The following is a 22,549-nucleotide window of genomic DNA, read 5'->3' on the forward strand; positions in this document are numbered from 1 at the left end:
AGACAATGGGAAAAGAAGGGATGACTACTGGGAACAGAGAGACAAGCAGCTACTGTAAAAGACACCACTCCAAATGGGACCAACAGCAACTTGAATCTGGCCTTGCTATCCAGAGAGATTTGACAATCCTACACTGTAAACTGCAAAAAGATATCAACTGACCTAGAATTCCCCTCACTGAAAAGGTTATACTTAGGAATTTTGTATCACATGTTAATCAACCAAACTTCTTTGTACCTATCTGCCAGTTTAATTGTCCTGGTTTCCTAGGAGAGGGCTCGAAGCTTTTGTTTTACTATCAAACTCCCTTAAACACAACCGTCCCCTTTGTTTCCATCAACCAAATTCTGGCAGAAGGATTATACTTACTTATTTATAAGGGATCATCCCTAAAGTAAAAGACAACACAGGTTGCCTTGCTTTTATCCAAACTTGCTCTTATCCTCATGATCCTGAAGAATGGGATGAAATTTGGATGGTTTACATTTTTAACCCCTGGAATTAACTACATTAACAAAAAGGGTACAAACCCCTAGAGCAAAAGAGAGGTATAAGCTCTTACCAGCTACAGCCCCCTTCTCAAATCAGCAGACCGTCTGTTTCAAAGAGCAGTCACACAATTTAATCCTTTAAATCCCTAATTCTAACCTTAACACTAACTTTATTCCTCAAATGGGCCTAGAAATTTTAATCTCTCAAGTTTGTGTTTCTGGTAGAAACTCCAAGTGCACATTCAGCTTAAAAATGTAAAGAATTTTTCACCACAAACTGTATAAAACCTTCAGCACACATAGAGCAACAAATATGCACCCAATTTTTAGTCACATCACAGCCCTGCTTTTGGAGCTGTTAAGGTTGCACCGTGCAGCTGCATCCAGCCACTCCCATCTTTGCCTGTGTCCACTGAAGAGGCTTCTTTATATTCTCAACAGAAAGAAATGTCATGCTAATGTTTCTGCAGTCTTTTGGTACCTGACCTAATGGATACTGAAAGATGTAATTTTGTAACAAATTTATTTTACTATTCTTGGGCATCTGAGAGAAAGAATAATACACACTGAGCCATTGCCTAGCCTAAAGAATTTGGTGAGGTGCAGAGAAAGCCTTGACTTCAGTATCTTAGATAATGGAACTGGGGGTGCTCAGAGTATATTACACTTCTTGAACATAGACTCATGGAGAGAAATACTGTCATTTATTTTGTCTCTATGCAAGCATTCGTACATTTTCCTCCCTTTAAAAATACAAGTTGTCCATTAACATTTCACCTAGCAGAGATCATTCCACTAGTCCCTGTTTGCAAAAGATCTTTCTTACAAGGGTTCACTCACTTTCCCTCCCCGTATCAATCATACAAGACAAAATTCTAAGAAGACATAGATCTGCACCAGAAATGAGACAAGGATTAAATGCCCACCTACATAAATCAAAAGAATTAGTCATAGAAAAAGCAGTGGGGGGTGACTTTTAAGACCATCATTTCTTTTTCAACGTTCACTTTTTTTGCTGTGAATGGAACTCAAGAAAGAAGTTCCAGTTTTAGAAGGCATCAAGAACTGTGTGAAACTATAAACAAAGTAGTCTGAGACAAATGTGGAAACTGACAATAAAAACAATAAAAACATGCTCTTCCTTGCAATGCATTAGTTATTCCCAGTGCTCTTGTCCCTTTATATACAGAGAGAAGTCTCTTGTTTTTGGTGGTGTCGAGGGGTATGCTAGGAAAAGCACAGTATTATCATAAGCCAGGCAAGGAACATAACATTTCTAGATACGTTTCATTATGGTGCCTATAGTATGAATAATGTGAAAGCACTGCTACTGTGAGTTTCTTCCAAGCTACAGTGGTCCAAGGAAACATTCTCTTCTCCATAGCTCCTAACCCCTCCCCCGCTTTGCCCCAAAATACAACAATGACCCGTCTGTGCACATACAAGAGAGCAATTCCTAATATTTAAACATGAACTAATCTGCCAACGTTGATGTATCAGGACAGAACATAATGAATGTCACAGTGCTTAGGCTTTCTTTTCACTAAAACTGTCTTGAAGAGTAATGAGGAAGAAGAAAGCTGACAGAAAGAACAAACCACCGTGGATGATAGTAGATTTTAAAAAATAGCACTATTCTTTTTTTCTCTGCAAACATTTTAATGGTTTAACCCTCTTTCAGATTCAAGAAAGAACATATTTTTCCTGAAATTACATCTAAATGCTGAAACTTTCTACCAAAAATCTGTTCAGAATAATTTAATTGCACTCATAAAGCTTATCTTTGCTCTAAATCATTATCTGTTCTCTGGCATATTTCCATTGCACCTAGGCTACAATTACTTTACTTTGGAGCACTATCATGGCAATTAAGAAGATTACAAACAATAACTAAGAAAATCACTTAAATGAAAATCAATAGTCCTTCAATACTGAACTTGACAGGCAGCAAGATGTGGCTCTTCACCTAACCAGCACATAACTTTTCTCTTGTAACTGTGTCCGTGTGGCTTTATATGCTGGCATGCAAAAATAAGTGAGATAGCTGTAAAAAAAAAAGTGATTCTAGTACTAGAATTAAAATAGAATTACACAGGATTTCATATTAATATAAGCACATTAGCTCACCTGGATTAATATATTTTCCTTCTAATGCTTTGTGGGGATCTAAAAATCTGTTAAATACTCAGCATTTTGTTCAATTGAGGAAGGACGACAAAAATCAGTGGGTATCAGTAGGTATACACATATCCTAAATTTTAAATTTTATTCTCCACATTCTGAGAATACTTGTTTTCACTACATATTTGGAATGCTTCTTTTTCCTCTTGGGAAGAGAGAGAATTTTTTCTTTCTACTAAGACACGATTTGGCTGTATTGATTTTGGCTAATCGGAAGGCTCAAAAAAAAAATGCCAGAGAGGCAACCTGTGATATTAATCTGGAAAAAGCAATAATGCTGATGACAGAAAGGCTTGTAAATTATAGGTATCGAGGAAATTTGAAACTTCATAACATATGAGATTTTCCAATGACAGTGTATTAAGCAAAAATAGTAAGTTGCCATTGGGAGTACCTACTGATGTAATGGAGGAGAAAGAAACATTAAGGAATTAACCTGATCTAGGAAGCATCTAGTAAATGACTGACACCAACAGTGACCAGTAGGACAACATTAATAGTACTAGTAACCAAGTTCCTGGACTTGGGGGACCTGTATGTGGTGAGGGTTTAAGACAGACAATTCCAAGACCAATTCTGAAGGAGTAAGCTTTGATACAGAAACGTGCCACAGCTGTCATTTTGGTGCTCCACTGCTGTGCTGTGGCACCTGAAGTGCCAGAATAACCTTGTGTATCTCTTCACACAATGGCACCCAATAGAGCTTTGGTGTGACCCTGCTAGGTACCTCAGTCCCATCATTTGTACATCTAATGACAAGGGTATCAACCATTTCAGAAGTACTTTCAAGGGCAGAAATTACACCAGGACACCAAGATTTCATTGGAGGGGATAATACACTCCTGAAACTTAATTTGACATGTAAAAGTGAGATGTGTTTTGTGGCTTAAGCGTATGTTTCTTAACTGCTCTAAGGTGTTCAAGTGTAAAGATCTCAGTGAAGGTTAATTTCAAAAATCTGATATATCCACACTGGTTAAAAGGTGACCATAGTTCTCTGTCGTTTCCCAAAGGCGCCAGAGCAGAACTCCATCCCTCCGGAGGATCTCGGCCGGCCCCACCGCATGGTTCTGCTCCTCCACAGGGCACCGACTGCGGCACAGGTGGGTCGGCAGGACGCAGGTGAGAACGGGAGCAGCTGTGACACCTTCATCTCCGACGCCGGGAGGCGGTGAGGGGAGGAGTGGGGCTGGTTGTTGGGTGGCGGGCTTTTCCTTCATCATCCCCCTCCCTTTCTTAATGTGCCTGCAAAGCGAGCTCCCCAGGGGTCCGTACGGGGGTGTGGCAGTAAGTTTCGCCCGCAGCGGGTGTGGGCGGCCGGGGCCGAACCTGCCGCCGCACCAACGCCATCAGGCAGAGTTTCGGGGTGCACGATGGGCCGTGCCACAGCAGGCCTTCGCCTCGGCGCCCCGACTCCGCTCACGCTTCTCCTCCCAAGCACCGGCCCCACCCCCACCCCCCGCTCTCTTCCCATCCGGCATCCCCCTCCCCCTGCCCTCCGCTTGTCCCCAAGCGTCGCCTCCCTGTCCATCCCTCCCGCCTCCTCCCCGCGCCCCCGTTTCGCGCCGCCCGCCCCTCGGCTCCGAGGGGAGCCGCGGCCGCCGCGGGCAGCAGTGCGCATGCTCCGGGCGCGCGGGGCCCGGGGCGCGGTGACGGGGCGGGCGGGGGGCGGCGGGACGGAGGGGGTAGCGGCGGCCCGGTGATGGGCAGCGGCGGCCCCCAGCTTGCTTCCGCCCCGTCGCTTCCCGTTCCCCAACACGCCTTCGGGAGAATCGCCTTCCGCCGTCTCGGGTGCCGCGGTCCTGCCGGCGTGCAGCCGCGGAGGCGGAGGGCGGTGCTGTGGGAGGCCGGGGGAGCCGCGCGATTGGCCTCTGCCCGGCGGCTGGCTTGTCAGTTGGGCTCCAGGGGTGGCCCTGGGAGCCTCTCGCCCAGCCCTCTGACGGGATGAAGCCTTTAGGGGGATGCGGCGCTCTTTGCAGTTTGATTAAAGCCCCTCATCTCCCTTCAGTCTGAAGGCAGGGCATCGGGGAGGACGGGTCGGAGGGGCCTGCGCAAGGCCGTCAGAGAGGGAGGGGGGTGAGAGAGAGAAAACCCCTCTCGGTATCTCACGTATGGCTCTATAGGAGAAGTCATCTCTGGGAATATAGTGGAAAGGACGGAGCTGGTATAAACTGAAGGCGCCCGGGTTTAATTCACATTCGCGGGTGCCCAGCATGGAGATGCAGAGATGGTTCACAAGGTGGAAAACGAGAAGGTGGCCCCGGGACTCGGCTGTAACTGTGCTCATCACCTTCGCTATCCTTCTCCGGGCTGCCGAGGTCAGAGGAGGTAAGAAAGCAATGGGAAGCCGGGGAAGCCGGCCGCATCTCTTCCCCCTTTCTCTCGGGAGAAGGGCCCAGGGTACGGCTGGCGCCACGTTTCAGAGGAAACCTGTCAGAGCGGCTCCTGATGCTGGGAGGTGAGAGGGAACGAAGCGGCTGGGGGCAGGCTTGCGGCGCGGAGACCCGCTGGGAGCCCCTGGCAGTGCGGAGAAGGGCCGCCCCTCCCAGGTGCCGCGGAGGGATGGCTCCCGTTCAGCCTCAGCTGCTGAACTTTGGATGTAGTATCTCCAGTTCAGGAAAGGGGACGCACAGGCGAGGTGGGAAGATGGAAGAAGTACTTGTTGAATAGAGTAATGTCTCCTCTTCCAGCATTAAACTCACTTTTGTAGAGCGTGCATACGGTTTTCAGTTTTGTTGAACTTTGAGTCCTTACTCTGCTAAACTTCACCAAGTCGTGGCTGAAAGGGAGTGACGAGCATCCATCTCCTTTCTCCTCGAAGGGGCGAGGAAAGGGAAAGGAAACGTCTGGGGGGAGGGGGGAGGGTCTCCGTTCTGATTTTCTCCGTTCTGATTCTTTTATTTTTCCTTTCTCAAAGGACTTCAGTGGGCAAAAAGTTTTCTGGGACGCGAGGGGAGGAGAAAGTACATTTGAAGGGGCCCTTCGCTAGGCGTTGAGGAGAGCAGCCCCCGGCTGTGGCGGCGCCCCGCAGGTGGTGTCCGCAGCGCCGGGCCCGGAGATGCCCCGGGCGGGGCGGGGGCGTCGGGGGACTCGGCCTGACGGCCGGCGGGCTCCACACGGGCGGTGTCAGCACCAGGGCGCCACCCCCAGCCACCTTTCCCCTCTGCAGCGTGCCCGGAGGGATCGAGTGGTCCCTTAGGTGTCCGTGGACCTGGTGGGCAGGGTGCAGCCCGCCGGGGACTTGCAGCGGGAGCCAGACAGGCAGCAGCGCGCCAGCTTCAGTAGAAGGGAATCGCTGCCCCGCACCAGCTCTCTTGTTCCCCGCACTTCTGCCCTCAGGCTGCCCCTCGGCTCGGGTCAGTCCCTGGCCCGCGCTGTGCCGTCCCATCTGGGCGCCGGCGAGGCGGTCCGGCTTTTAGAGATGTGCTCGCACGTTGGCGGAGCTGCGAAGTATAACGTGTGGCGGCGGGGGCGCTTTTCTCTCCTACCGGGAGTGGAAGTGCTGCCTCCTTCTCTCTCCCTCCCTTCCATCCCTCGCTACCTCCCGCCGGACCCCGCAGATTCAGCTGGAGGCCGGTCTGGCTGGGATCGGGGTTGTTTTTTTTTTCCCCGTGGGTTTGACATCCATAACTCTCAGACAAGAAAGGTTGGATTTTTACGCATTTATTCTTTTAACGAGGTGTTTCTCAGTCCGAGTTACTGCTTTGTGAACCAACAGGGAGCCCGGTAAGGTGATGAGTTTCCAGGCAAAGCCCTTTATACCTGGGCACAACCTTGACGGCGTCGGACCAGTCAGGGCTTCTGCCCCCTGCCGGCCCCGTCTCTGACAGGGCTCACAGCGGGTCGGGTTTCATCCCCGCTGCAGTTGGGGCTCCGGTGCAGTCACACCCAGGGTGCATTAACCTCGCCGAGCCCCAGGGTTCCTGCTCCTCGGTACCACGTCAGATCTAAATTTCTGCAAGAAGCAATACTGCAAAAGCATGATGCTTCTGATCATTCAGCTTTAATTGAGTAGTAGTGTAGATTATCTTTACCTAATGCCTCGGATGCTCATGGAAAATTGAAATTAAACCCAAGCAGCCCAGGAAAAAATGACGACTTATCTGGTACTTACTGAAATATATTCAGAATCATTAGGCAGACTTTTTTTTTTTCCCCCCATAAAGAATTAAAAAGCTATATTAAAAATATTTTCCTCTAGTCTTCTGTATAAAGGGCATTCCAGAAACATAAAACTACAGGCTTCTTGTGTTTTAGAACCATTCTGTAAAGACTTAGTTCTTGAACTTTTCTGAAATACAGTATGCCATTTGCTTAGAAACTACAGGGAGCTGTGTGTTCAGGGCTTGATCTGTTTTTGAAGTCAGTAAGAGTTTTTCCATTGACTACAGAGGGAGTAGAATTTGACCTAATTTCCTTAACAGAGTACAAGGGAGATATTTCTGAATCGCCTTTTATGTATTCTCATCTTATTTAAAGTAGTTAAAAGGTAAAATAGGACACAATGATTCACATTTCAAAGTAAGGGGGGAAATACTGAGGAATAAAAATAGCATAGTAGAGCAGGTAAACAATAAGACTAAATGAAAATGCTGAGGAACATATGAATCAATGCTCTTATAAACTGGTAAATTAAATCATATATTTTTCAGTTGTCTTTTCATAAACTGTCCCTACATAAAGAATATTGCATGGTGTATTCATATGAAGTGTTAATCATATAGCAGTGATTTATTTTTAAGACAACAGAATCCATTCCATGTACAGAAACCTCAAGATTCCTAAAATTCTTGACTTTTTTTCAAGTTTCTTTATTTAACACACACACAAAAAAAATAAGTATGAGGTGTCTTTCATAGTACCAGAAAGGGGGTGTGAAGATCTGATCTGGCTCTTGATTTATTTATTCTTTAGACAGAAAAAGTTACAGAAGTGAGAAGCAACTGAATGGGAAAACTAGTGACTCATATTTGGTCAGCTTGGTGCCTACCAGCTCTTAAGCAGCTCTTTTTAGAAAATATTTTTGCTTTATGACTTGGTTAAAGTAAACAAAATTCAGTATTTTAAAAGACATCCTTTGATTTCCTTTCCCCTTCTTCACCTTTAATACTAAATCTGTTGGTGATGTGTTTGGAATGAATAAACTCATTTAGTTGAAATGGCATGGCTTCAACACTATAAATTTTTTTTGTGGGGGCCTGGCATCAATGCACTATTGTGATGCTGATTTAAATTTCATGGGCAAGAAATGAAAAATCAGTCTTTTTATTATTTATAAGGGGTTTTTGCAAGCAAATGGAAATCCAGCTCTTAACCTGAGTGCAAAGAGATTTAGGAATCCTTACTGAAAATGAGGTTATGAAACTGCATACAGAAAATACACTTTGAACCTTCCGTGTAAGTGACAAGTTAATTTGTTGCTAATATAGAATAGATACTTCATTTTAGGAAATACAAAGGTTCCTTGTGCTTCCCTCACACAGACTTGGAAATGAGTGGGAGTTCTAGGTGTGGAAGGAATGCAGAACTGGGCTCACTAGTGATGGCAAAAAGATTTTTCTTTGAGGATGCACACTTAACACTTATTTATAATTCCTTAGTAAGTTACACTAGGAAGATATGGATCTATTTCTTGAATGGAAACTTATTTAATGTGTCTGGCTAGTCTAAACTTGTACAGAAAGGTATCTTAAACTAGTAAGGTATGTATCTCTTCTCAAAAGTGTTAGTGATGTAAAGCACTTCTGATTTTAACTGAACAAGTCACTTCTAAGGTTGAAAAACAATATTCCATATTTCATGGAGAAATAGTCTTGTGTGTTAATTTTAGTTTAGCAAAGTGCCATTAACCTTCAGAAAGAGATGAGATACAGGGTTTCTCAGATAAATATTCACAAAGTGAGCAAAAGTGATTAAATCAAAAGGCAGTTTCACTAGATTCTGTTTGTGGTCCTGATTGAAGTTTTTCGGAGTCCCAGGGATCAGCAGGTGAAATGGTCCAGTGTTCCCGGTATAGTACAAGAGAGACCTCCATGTATACATCTGCTTCGCTATATAATTTAGATTTCTCAAAACTTTTCCTAAGTTAAAATAATTACTTCAGCCTCAGGAGCAGCCATCTGTCACAGAAAAATTACTGGTATGTGTTGTAGATTCTCTAGAGCGTGAATCTTTGCATTTAATTTAGAAGGAGACTTCACAAGGACCCCAGAAAGGACTATTCAAGCTGTGGGGAACTCTGTGTTTTTACTAGATCTGCAAAAAAAGGAAGTTTCTCAGCTTCAGATTTGTGTATATCTTAACAAAGCTAATGGTATATCAGGACACACGGCACACCATAAGACACTCAGCTGTTGTGGTTTGAAATAATCTCTGTGCCTACCACCTATTACTGGAATGTCACCAGGAAAAAAATCTTCTTTGATGTAAAATCTTTCCTGGTGCTATGGTGTTTTCTGATTACTGAAGAAGAAAAAAACAGAAAAATGTTGGTAAAATTGGTGTCTGTAATGTCTGTAACAGTTAAAATGTAGGAAAGGAGTTGTCATACTCAGTTTTGCAATTGTCTTGTCTAAAGTTATTTGGTTTCCTCCCAATAGGGCCCTTAATTCTAACAAGGTTGCAGCATAATGAAAGAGCCAAGACATTACTGCTGAAGTGAAGTTATACCTAAAACACACTGGAGCAATTATGTCTCTCCCGGATTTGTTTTGTACAGTGGTGAACAGTAGGGTTTCCATCTGCCAGCAAGATTAAGAAGTTGATTTTCTTTTCTCTGCAGAGCTCTGCTGCTTTTCAGAAGAAATCCTACCAGCGTTGGTTAATTTATTGTTGTTCTGAGTATTTGTTGATAATAGGAGGGAATAAATTAAGCAGAGCTTGGGAGAAATATAATGTTCTAAGAATGTGAAGTCTCATGCAGTGGTAAAGATTTTCCCTCTGGATGGACACAATAGAGAGCTGTGGCTTAAAAGGAATTAGGTGAACACACATGCCTGTTGCAAGGGTTTACAACTGTACTACTCAGTATTAAATACCAAGTTTATAGACTGTAAATGTAAGGATTAATTGTTGACCTTCTTATTACAATAGTACAGGAATCTGGCACAATTTAAATACTTTTTAGCACATTATCACACATAAGGGGGTATAAAAAATTTTGTAAATTCTGGATCTGGGACTTCACTGTGTGTCAAAGTGTTAATGCATACAGTATGTGAAATAGAAATTATTTAGCAGACCTGGTATTATGGAAGCAAAGTATTTGCTGAAAAGCAAATTGAAAGTTGTATTGTAAAATATGATTTAAAAAATGAAGGCCCTGATGCTGCAATGAATACTGTCACTGGCAGCTAAGCTTTGTCTATAATACAAATTAACTTAGAGTGAAATTATGGACACGTTGAATATTCCTGTAGTCTGTTTTACCTACTCCATCCCTTACCTATGTGTTTACCAAAATTAACATTGTAATCTGATAAATTATCAAACATTCATAGCTTGTAAAGAAACAAAGACTTACCACCTTGCTGTTTGCTTATGTGAAGTTCCTGTTAACATCAGTAAGATACAGAATTTGGTCTGGTTTCCTGCACTGTTCTTAAAATACCTTTAACATCAGTGAAAGTATGTTGAAAGTTTTAGTTGTATGATTTCAAACAAATCATTTAGTTGTTTCTCTATCAAATTAAATAGGGTTACCTTAAATGGCAGCATTTGTAAATCTTGTACTTAGCTGTGTTTTGCTTTTTTCTATGCTTATAGTTGAAAAATGTATAAAAGCTCCACATTTGAAAACTCCCATTTATGAGAAGATATTTTTCAAGTCTCTTGGGATTATTTCTGAAGTGGGCTCAGTATCTTCTGTGTTTGATTGCTGAGGGAACACCATGTCTATTCTTGTAGCAGTGACCATATTTAAACTGTGTCTTTTTTTTTGATATGGTGATAGAAACACTTGTTTTGCTGATTTTCACAGTTGGAAGTGTTGTCTCCACTATCTGTACAGAAAGAATTTTTTGAATCTTTAGTAGAGGCCTGAACATAGTTTGACACCTGGATTGCAGTTCTATGCCTGCTGTGGTGGGAAATAGGAGTAACTCCATGGGAGTATTGAAACAGATGTTAAAATATTGTAAATTGATGGATCAATACAGGCCTGCACCAGAGGATGAATGAGACCAGCCTTTTGTGGGGACCAAGTTAAAACATTTTATGGAATCGGGATCAGGTCTTTAGTGATTGGTTGTAATCACTGTTGTTGATCAAGTGATAAAAGTACAACCTGTCTAGTCTCAAAGAAGGCTTTAAGTAATAAAGAAGTAACATTTTGTGGCAAAATATATAAAACAAATATAAAATATCAGCCTCAAAATTTACATTGCACTCCAGAATTGTGTAATGGAACCAAAACCAGAAAGAACTATTCATCGTTTTTTAATCCTGAATATTTCTGGTAAATAAATTATCCTGCAAGCTAAACTTACTAAAGATCTGCCTTTGTAGTTGCATGCAGGCAAGTTTTCCACTGGCTTCACTGTGGGATTTGAGTGGGCATTTTGCTGTTTGTTTTTCTTTTTTTACTGTATGAGTGTTAGAGATTGGTCTTTAAAAAGAGATACAGCTACTAGTTGGTGAGTACCAAAAATGTGTCCCATATATGCATAGACTGTCTTTATTGGTTTTGAAATACTATTATGTATTTAGCAGTTTTCACAGCATAGGAAGTCAATGAAAAAATTCCAAATAACTGGTGTGGAAACAGAAGCAGTCAGTTCTGAGCAGTTTCACACAAGCCCTCTGTTGGTAAGACAGTCAATCATAGGTCATTTAAAGTGTTCCTGTGCGCATCTGGATAATCTCTAGTGCTTGTAATCATTAAATATGAACGCTGCACAGTAACACCTTCTCCTAACAACGCCACCTAATTCATCTAAAAACAGCTAGGAAAAATTTTAAGAGGTAAAAACAATCTTGAAGTATGTCTCTAAAAATACATACATGGGAAATATTTCTTTAGTTGATCTCATAAATGTATATTTAGGTAACCAGAAAAAATCTTTCTGAGGAGCGCCGTGTAATTAAATTAAGGAGCTTAATTGGTTTCATTTTTGTACTTGGAAGATGTTCTGTAACTCGAGTTTTGGAGCTCACAAAACAGTTCATATCCAGTTCCATAAGGTCCTTTGGTTAACATCTATGAGAAGTATTGGAATCCTCACAAAAGACACTAGAACTGCTTGCTCCCAGAACCAGTCTTCTATTACATGTTTGGGCTCTCAGCATAGAGTTGTGAGGCATGTAAATCTCAAACTGACAGGCCCAGGAGTCTCTTAGGAAGTGCAGAACTAACCAGTAGGAAATGCTCAGGGCAGAAGTGTGTCTTTCTGATCCTTTCCTGGTGCTTACGTACCTATGACAGAACCTCAGGGAATCCTGGCTTGGGACACAGCAGTTAGAGCCTGCAGTGGGAAGGCAGTAGAGTCTTTGCTATGAACTGAAAAGCTCAGTGAAGCATTTTGGGTGTAGCATGCTTTTGAGTTCCTGCTCTGGGATGCTTAGTCCTCTATTGATTTTTAACAGATGAAGAACACAATAAATTAATAAATTCAGGTAATTATATGCATTTCTATTTTTAAATATACATATCCATCATACTTGCTGCAGTAGTAAAAGTGTATGAGGATAAAAATAAGAACAAAAATATTCCTACCACATTAGAAATAGCACAGGTTTCTAGTAATAAATGGGTCTTGTACTGTATCCTAAAAGTCAGCGGTTTAACAAACCTAGATTCTAACACTGCTAGGAAAGATTTCCTTAGTGACAGTTTGGCAAAGTGGCAGCATTTACTGCTCTTTCTGACCTAACAAACTTAGGTCTAACTGGTAAGCTAAACTGCTTGCTGATTGAGTAGAATCAGAAACTGGACTAATAATCTGGGACAAGGAATGCAAGGAGGGAAGGTTATGAGGTTTCACAGTAGAATTGCTTTAACAGCTTGACAAAGGGTAGCTAGAAAAATCTATGTAGACAATCCGTATTTAAGACTGTTTTAAGAGTAAAACATTTCTCTTTTTTCTGGCCTGAGAGCAGTGTTCTAAGAGGTCAACAGCAGAAACTGAAGACTAGTTATCCCTTCATATGGTGGGGTGGTTTTTTTTTGTTCATTAAATATTTTCAACTCGTGTGCATTAAACCTTGGACTATTTATCGAGTGTCAGTTAGAAACCATAACTGTAGTATTTTTTGTCTTTACCAATGTATAGAATACAGAGAGAGTCCTTAGAATGAGCACTTACTGCTATAAAGATTCAAATTTTTAAGAAAAATAAATAAACTAAATAACTGTAGGCTATTATGCCTTTAATAGGTAGCAGAGTTTGAAAAAAACTGTGGAGCAGCCAGTACCCTTCTATTTAAGTTCCTAAATATATACCTAGGAATCTAACCATAGTCTATTTTGAAAGTCCTGTCCACAAATATAAGGACTCTCTTCATCAGTACCCACCAAATATGCATATATTAGCCTACCAGGCTCTAATAGCTTCTTCTCTTTAAATGGTCGGTTACAGTGAAATAAAACTGGACCAAACTTTAAAAAAAATCACTCAATTTAGAATTGAAGATTAATGTTTCAACACTCTTAAGCTTTAGCGGTGGTTCCATTGGAACAGATTACTGGCAGAATGAAACGTATTTCCATGGGAAAATATGAAGAAAAATAAAACTAATTTAGAAACATTAGTCTTCCTAAATTTCTGAGATAATTCTTTTTCCTGTGGCAAGCTGAACTCTTTTCTACTCCAGGTTTGTATCTTACTGATTACGAGTTATTGATCCTAACTCTTGCAGGTTGTTTGTGGAGTCATCACTGATAAATTTTCATATACAAAAGAAGGCATTGCTGATGAATTCTGACAACTCAAAGTTTTCTGTTATATATGAAAAATATATTATTATAAAAATATTGTTTATTAAATCTGAAAATGGAAAATCCACAGTTACCAAAGTTATTAACAGTATGGCAAATAATTGCACGCTCATTTTGCTAATGTGTATCTGTAAAGTAAAGAATACTGACTCTTCCCCCCCCCCCCCCCCCCCGAGTTTTGTTTTTATTTGGATTTAAAGTATGTCCCCCAGCATGCAGTCTGGGAGCATCTTGTAAATTATGTAGGTGAACATAGTTTTTAAATAGGGAATCGTCATTGTCCCTGAGCTCTCTTGTAAAATTAAGAGACTAAGACCCAGGAGTTACTGGACAAAAATCTAAATATAATAGGATTTCACCTTCTGTGCTTTATTAGGAATTTGAGCAGGAAGAAAAATATCTTTAAATGAGTCATCCTCTGATCAGTTTCTTATGGGAATGAGTTTTGTAGCTGGGAGTTGCCTCCACAGTCACTTTAGTGTCGCTCTTGGAGAGATTCACTTTGAGGCCTGACAGCAAAGCCCTTCCTTCCAAAAATGCAGATGATTGTTTCTTCTACATACCCTATCTTCAATAAATTCTGTCTTGAACTGCTTGGTCATTAGTCACCAGCAGCTTTAAGTGGAGCTAAAAATGCTTTTAGGTACAGTTCACAGAAAAGGAATAGATGTCAAGTCTGGTACAACCTATCTAGGAAGGTTCAGGGCTGTATCCATTTCTCATTGCAGTTTCTAAGTGCCTTGCAACATGTTCTGTGTAGAGTGGAAGAAAACTCAAGCTGTGGGACCTTCTAGATAAGAAGGACAGTAGTCCATTCTGACTTCCTTGTTAACCTCTTAAAGAATAATCAAATTCACTCGAACTATCAATTCAATGAATAGCATCTTTTCAATCTGCATGTATTCTAAGTGTGCTGAGAACCACTGCATGCATCTGTGATAGGATCACTCTAGATGTTTAACCTCTTAAGATCTGAATTACTGAGTGAGATCCACAGTAACGGATTCCACTCTTGGAACTGACCCATAAGCTCTGTCCCAGTACAGCTTTATGTAGGACAAAATGGTTAGAATCTTGTCTGATAACCAATTAGCCTACATGGGTCAAAAAGAATTTCTCAGGAAGCACTCACATGTATGTAGGCATTTTTTTCTTCTGCAAATAAAAGTTTATAGTGGTAGAGTCTCCAGGTCATTTTCTTTCAGTGAAATGAATCTGAGACAGAATTTGTCAATTGGTTTGTGACAGAAACAGACTTAAATTACTAGTAAGATACTGTAGCTGGAAGCTGATATGTTGGACTCGATGACCTCCTGAGGTACCATCCAACCCTTACAGTTCTGTGATACTAAAAAACAGGAGCTCAAGTGTTTCATATGCTTAAGTGTAAATTTATTGACACATACACTTTAGCTTCTTAGAGTGATATGGGGCAGGACGTTCTACTTATGTGGAACAACACAGCTCTATTTTCAGTGTGTGTTAATGCCCTAACATTTACATGTCTAGCATTTCCATTAATGTCACTCACTAGATGTGAAAGTGCTAAACATTTATACTGAAAACTGATGTCACCCTTCAGACAGAGAGGTTTTTTGTCACATATTGAATAAGCCATTACCCCAGATTGATGTGTGTCCAAAGGACTTCAGTTTCTGCATAGTTGTACAGTTTCTCAGCCCCTCGTTTCTCTGATATCATAACCTGGACTGTCATGGTACCTGGGAACCTCTGCCATGGACAGTTATAATGCAGTTATAAAGGCATCAGAATTTCTTTCATCTTTGAGCTATCAGTGTCAGTATTAATAGGAATAGTATATTAAAGACTTTATTTCCCTTTAGAGATTATAGAATTAAATGAAAGCTATATTTTTAACCGTGAATATATAAAAAGAATGTTGTCTAGATTTTTACAGAGGTTCTCTTTCAATCTATAGTTGTATTATATTTTTAAAATATGTGGTTATTAATTCAGTGAATAGAATGCATTGTCATAGCCTTTAAAATAAATGTATCATTGTTTGTAAAGAAGTCTGGGCTTGAAAATGCTAATCAAAATTGGAAGTAAATTTTTATATGCATTTTCCTTCTCTGCAGTCAAACAGAAAACACATGAAGTTTCCCTCATATAATTCGCTTCTGATAGGCTGTCCTGACCTGACAGTATAAAAATGTGATCTAGCATCCAGTTTACAGCTACTTAACTCAACTGGTAACTTTTAATTTCCAGCACAGATATGCTGACAGAAGGTTTTTTTCTTTCCTCTTAAGTGCAAAACCGTCTTAACTAATATTTTAGTAAAAATTGAAGTAGTTTAGAAAATTTTACATTTCTGTCAATGTCTGTCTGTCTTGTGTTGTTCCCCTCTCTGCCCTCCCCCCCCCCCACCAGAGTTCATACTTAGTTCCTATAGAAGAAAGCTGAAGGGAAAGCAAAGGGATATTAAAGCAAAGGAATATGAAATATGGCGTTGGAATTATTTCATATGAAATGCACTGAACCAATTTTTCTTATCTATATCACTATAAATATGTAAACATCATTAAGTGAATGGATGTACTTCAGTGACACTACAGTAAAAAGACCAGAATTTGGCACTACAGTTTTAAATATTGCAAGTTACAAGTTATTTCAGGTCTTGAGATGCTACACTGCAAACTTTTTTGTGTGTGCTTTACCTTTTTTTTTCTTTTTTGAAATCCAGGGGCTTCTGCTGGAGCTAAATGATTAGCAGTGTGCTAACTAGAAAGATACTAGGACACTCGTGTTCCTATCTCACATGATTCTGTCGTCTTAAAAGGGATTTTATGAAAAATTATGCTTTGCCATCCCAGAAAATCTCAGCACTTTTATGCCCTTATCCTCTGGCTGCCACCGCATAGTCTGTTAGTGGCAAAGGTGTGCGCGTGTCTGAACTTTTTTGAATCAAGGACAGATGCTGTTGAACTTTGCAGGAAGGGATACACTTTCAGTGTTTGGGTCTTGTATTTTGTCAAGTTTGCCATGACAAACAGAATTGAGTTTCCAAAGGTTGTGCCTACATTTCATAAGGAGAATTAACTGCATCCCAGGAGCTGGTGAATAGTTATTTGCGTGATGCCTGTTTGTTGGTTATTTCCTTGTCATTTTAGCACCAAATTGTAAGGATGTGAAAGCATTGTATCACATATCATTAGTTTTCAGTTTTCTTCTGGAAAAAACTATCCAAAGAAATTAGTCTAGAAGTTAAAATAATTCAGGCAAACTGCTTTATGCACTGTAAGGAAGTTTTTGTGAGAGATCCTAGATCTGCCAATGTATGGTTGACATTAATATTGCCCCATACCAATTCAAACTGTAATCTTAATTAGCTGGCCATACAAACAGACAAACTGGATGGCTTTAGCACTGGTGTGCTTTCTGGCTATTTTCTACCATTCCCAGAAACTCTCTTCTAGAGAAGAGGCAGTTTTCAGGAAGAGAGGAAGCTCCCAGGGTACAGTGACACAGCTCTTTAGACCCTACACGAACTGACAGAGAGAAGTCAGTTTCAGCCAGCAGAGTAGCATAGCTGTGAAGCTGTGAGGTTTCTTCCTACCTACTACCATGGTCTTTTCAGCAGGCCAGTGTTGACTGTGCAAGAACTTATCATCCTTTATAGTTCAAATAGGTTACCTCTAACCAGTTAGGATCTAAGTGCTGCTGGTTTTCAAAAGTTGTTTGTTTCTGACTGGATTCCTATGTCTGTTTCCTAGGGAACCTGCTTTGTTGGGGGGGTTGGACTCGATGATCTCTCGAGGTCCCTTCCAAGCCCTACAATTCTGTGGCATATTGAGAGCAAGTGTGTCTAGTGCTTTCTGTAGAGGTGTTAAGCAGATATCTGAATGTGTACAGTAAGCTCATTAAGAATGTCATGGCAGCCTGGTCAGGGCTACTGAACACTTGCTCCAACTGGATTGCCACAGTACCAGAAAATGTAAAAAAACCAATAAACCCTGAAATTCACCAAGACAGACTTTCCACTAGCAAAAAGAGGGTGTTTCTGCAGAAACCCCGACATATGTTAGCCCTGCGCATCACACAGGAAGAGCGTAGGGAAAACTGCTTTGTACAGTGAGCCCTGTTTTCAGCTGGGGGATGGCAATAACAGCTGTGAGGTCATTTTGAAGCCTGCTACCTCCCAGCTGAATACAGGGTTGGCTACATCCTAATCTGTGCATTTGATGAGGCTCAATGGCAGGTTAAATAATGACTGAATGTTGCAAAAACCGTGTATGAGGAAGAGGAACAAACTGTTCAGTTCACAGACTGAATGATGTGTAGGTTTCTATCAAAAGCAAATTTTTTTTAAAGACACATATTAAATCTTTTATATTCCTGCCTGGTTTATCTAAAGACTTCTAAAAAGCTTCCAGTTTCTGTTACTTAGGATCTGCATTTAGTAAGTCAGCCATACTGTTGTTGAAGATATACTAATTACCTTTAGTTACTTCATATGAATTACCATTTCTATTGCAAATTATATTTCTAGAAAACCTTGTAAACTAACTAGGTTTTTTGTGTTTAAATGTCATCTATGGACTGTTAACAGAATGTTTGTTCTCATTATTTGGAATTTGTGGTTTGAAGTTTGTTCTATTATTATTCTGTTTCTTGTCTGGAAGTTTTTTAGCAGCATAACTAGCAGGAGGTAATGAATAATCTTGTTTAAGGATGAATACTCTTCCAGTCAGCCAGGCAAGACCCAGCCATTATTCTAAAAATAATGAAGAATCTGCTACAAATTACAGAAAAGAGCAAAGGAAAAAGGAATGTAGCAGTGGTTGACTTATACAGAGACTTAGAATTTTTACTATTTTCAGTGACTGGGTTCTACATTACTTTACTTGTTCAAACTATAGGTGCTGCAAAAATAGCCATTTGTTAAAGAAAAAAGAAAGTGTGGCAGTTCCTTCAGTATGGTAATAATTATAAATTGTGTGGAAAACATACAGAAAATATGTTATATCCATTAAAATTATTTAGTACTGAACAGAGAGGTAAGACTAATGTTTCAGCATTTTCATGCTACTGAAACTTTTGAGAATGTTCAAGTATAATTTCTTAAATCTGCAGGATATGTAGATTTTAAGTAACTTGAGGTGTATATTGTAGCATTCATTCAAACTGTATTGACTTGCAAGAAACATAGACTGGTTTATATTTGATAAAACCCTAAAGAAGCTCACAATGTGATAAAGTGGTTGGGTTTGCCAACATAAACCTGCAGGATAGTCCCAGTTTAAAAAAAAAATGGTTGTTTGAAATTCTGTTTCCACTCAAAAAAAGAAATTAGTGAAGCCATGATCTGTAGGGAATGTGAAAATGAGCACCTTATTTTTTCTAGGAGAAAAGATAGCCATGGGCAAAGTATATTTTCTCACTACCTCTGTTAAAGTGCTTGTCCATTCAGTATTTAGTCCCTTTGCCATGGTAAATTTTTATAGATTAAAGCTTCCTTGTTGCCTCTCTCTCTATATATATATGTATATATACACACACAGGATTTTAAAATTTTAAAACTTTAAAAATTTTAAAAAATAATTTTGTATCGAGTGCAGTAGTAGCTCTGGACTTCAACTTTAAATTATTACATGCTGAGTATAAATGCAGCCTGATGGTAGTTTGACTCTAAAGTACAAAGCAAGTCCATTTGAATTTAACTTGAAAGTTAATGAAAAACTGTGATTCTGACTTTTGACTCCTTGCAGGTGAAGCAGGTACATTTTCCTTCTCTAACTGGATCAGAATCAGAATCAGAAATGAGATTTGCTTCTTCCTTATCCTTTCTCCTTTCTGTCTAAGAAAGCAGTCATATGGAATCAGAATGTATTTCAGTGATAAAACCATATCAGTTTCTGAGAGCAGATTTAAATCAGGTCCACTTCTTAGTAATCAATCATAAAAAAATAAATTGTATGTTTCAGTCACCAAGATTCTCTGCATTTGGGAAACTGAGTTTCAGTTTGTAGTCAAATAGTTTGACAATCTGATCATAACAAGTACATTGGATGGGATGAACTTACATCTACAAGTAAATAATCCTGTTAAAGTAATATTTTGGTGTAGGAGTAATCTCTAATAAATAAAAATAGGACACAGCTACTGCTATAATTACATATATGCTTCTGCAATGAAATGAATATCCTTTTTAAATGCTGCATACTGTAAAGATGCAAGGTTAGTAATTCTTTTTGTTGTTTTTTTTTTTAATCTGTCAGCTGAACCCGTTGATGTGCTAAAAGCATTAGAATTTCACAATTCACCAGAAGGAGTATCACGAACAGCAGGATTTTGCACAAACAGAAGGGATTCAAAAGGATCAGATGTCGCCTACAGAGTTTCAAAAACTGCGCAGCTGAGTGCCCCAACAAAGCAGCTGTACCCAGGTAAGACTGGCAGGAGGTTATTGCTTCGGTGAGTGACCTTACTGCCCGGTATCTCAAGCACAGCATGCTTGAGATGAGTCCATCATCAGTACCACAGAACGCTTCAGTAATCCCTAGGGTTGAGCCTGCATGTGAATGTCAGGACATGTGCTTTAACCACTGAACTATCCTGGACTAATGCTGCAGCGGTAGAAATGAGCTGTGTTTGACCAATGCAAAATTGTTCCCAGAAGTATCATCTGTTAAGAATTACCTAAGAGTATCTGGGGGACTAAACAAGGCTAGTTGTGGTAATGTGATTCTATCTTCGCTCAGGTTTTGCTAAAATGAAATATTCACATTTTGGAAAAGATGCTTTGGATGTTGAGTTTTACTCCATTATTTTGCTGTCACTTGACTCAAACCCTTGAGGAAAACCATACTAAGAATATTAAGAAAAAAAAAATCTTGGAGAATTTAATTTTTCTGCTTTGATACATCATGCAGAGTTTGAACAAGTTTGTCTGCAAAGTTACAGACGAGATGTTGGCAAAGAAAAAGACTTTATTTTTGTCTTTCAAAGCAGCAATCATACACATATCACCCATGATCTATAAAAGGGGGAAACATACACTATATTGTAGTAATGCTGGGTTCCCAGAGCAACATGGGAAGGAGCATAACTTAAATGTTTGCTTACCTCATAACTTTTTTATTTGTGCAAGATCAAAGCAAAATTAATTATAGATATTTTATATTATTTTACACAGTTCTTCATGTTTTAATATATCCTCTCAACTGAGTTGCATATAATGAGAGTTCCAGCTGTAAGAATCATGTCTACAATGTCTTGCTGATATTAGTGTGACTATTTGTGTAATTAATTACTACTTCACCTAAGTAAGGATAATAGAATATGGGCTGGTTTTTCTTTAAAAAGTTCCATTGTATTGCAAAACTGCACAAGTTGCACGGCTTGACAAGTTGACACCTTTATATTCTGAGTTTTACAATGTGTGTCACTGAAGCCAAATGGAAAAACAAAAACCTTTAAATGAGCATATAACTGGACAGAAGATCACCCTGACTTGGAATCGCTGATATTTTTAAAGTTTAGGACAGTACAAGCGGTACTTTCTAGAACAGTGCAGCTCAATCAAAGCCTGGCAGTCTAGAGCTGGAAGTCTGAGAACTTGGGTTTACTTGCACTTACTCATGAAATAAATCATAGTATAAAGAGGAGATCTGGCAGCTGTAGTGACAACTGTTCATATGATTTTTGAATGCCAGAACAAATAAGTACCCTCTTGTTGTCTGACATATAAATTTCTCTAGCCTCTTACTATCTTAATTTAGGTACTCCTTTTATTAATGCTTGCAGTTTCTTCTTTACAACTGGAATGAGTTTGCTTGATTTTACCAGTCTGTTTCAAGACTTCTGTGTGCTGAAAACAAGTAAAAAACATTGCTCACTCACAGTATAAAAAGACACCACAAGACTTTGCTTAATACAAGAGAATTTCATGCTATACTCCAGTAAAGAATGTAGAACCATTTTTTTTGGAGGTGATGATGATAGCTACTTCTCTTTGAATCTTATGGGAAAGGCATACTCTCCCTACAATAAAAAAATATGTCTTTTTCGGAGATAATTCTTAAAGATATTGAAACGATCATTTTCCTTTTGCATAGTGCTTGACAGTAGTGCAAAAACTATCCAAGATCAAACTGAGTTGTGAGACCTCATTTTAGCTAAACGGTATAAGTTGTAATGCATCCTGTGCTTGCCTTCGTATAATCCCTGTAACTCATAAGGAAGTATAGATACCTTTTAGTTACTGTATCTCAGAGATCTGTGAAAGGCAGAAGCTGAGAGCATCAACATATCAATCTTTTAAATACAGAACTAATAATATTTACTAACTTCCAATAATAGGCATTGATTTCACTGACTAGAAGGCATTATATAACTGTAATGATCACTGCTTGGATTTTTGTTGTATTGTTTATTTTTATGCTCATAGTTCTCTTTTAAGCATATAGGAATGACAGGAAATGTCAAGCCAGATATACACAAAAAATTTTGTAATTATTTTCCCCCCACATTTTAATTTTTATTTGTGGTTATTTTTCAAATAGAACCATAACAATAAAGAAGAAATATAAAAGTAATTGAGAAGACCTTGTTAACTATTCAAGAAATGTGTCCAAGAACTCTATATACGTAGGAATACATAAAGTTTTACATCTTAGAATGTATTTTTTTTTTTACTTTTTCAATCAAAATTGTGTTTGGAGGAGTTTTACTTGTAATTACACAATTTTAGGTGCAAGATAAAACATTTGGGGATGTTCTGTGATAACAGTGCTAAGAGAAGCTGCTGAACTGAGATACATGACTTATTTTCATTCTCTTTGCTTAGAAAGGTCCCAGATTTTTTTTCGTAGGATATTATCTATGAAGAGCCCATGCCCAGACTAGCTGAGTTGTTGTCACCTGCCTTAAGCATTTTCAACATATTTTTCAGATTAACACTGCAGACATGTCTCTTTGT

The 22,549-nt window shown here is 39.6% G+C and overlaps 1 protein-coding gene across 3 annotated transcripts in view; it reads left to right on the plus strand.

The window, feature by feature from the left end:
• Positions 1-4,885: 4,885 nt before the first annotated feature.
• Positions 4,886-22,549, plus strand: part of COL11A1 (collagen type XI alpha 1 chain) — a gene marked incomplete at both ends in the record, with an annotated part of 145,459 nt that continues 127,795 nt past the window's right edge. For all 3 annotated transcript variants that reach the window (XM_084266324.1, XM_084266326.1, XM_084266325.1), the window contains 2 exons: positions 4,886-5,000; positions 19,848-20,015. In XM_084266324.1, the coding sequence (XP_084122450.1) occupies positions 4,886-5,000; positions 19,848-20,015 (283 nt within the window). The remainder of the gene's footprint in view (positions 5,001-19,847; positions 20,016-22,549) is intronic.

Source organism: Gallinula chloropus, assembly GCF_964237585.1.
Source record: "Gallinula chloropus genome assembly, chromosome: 6".
NCBI classification, from domain to species: domain Eukaryota; kingdom Metazoa; phylum Chordata; class Aves; order Gruiformes; family Rallidae; genus Gallinula; species Gallinula chloropus.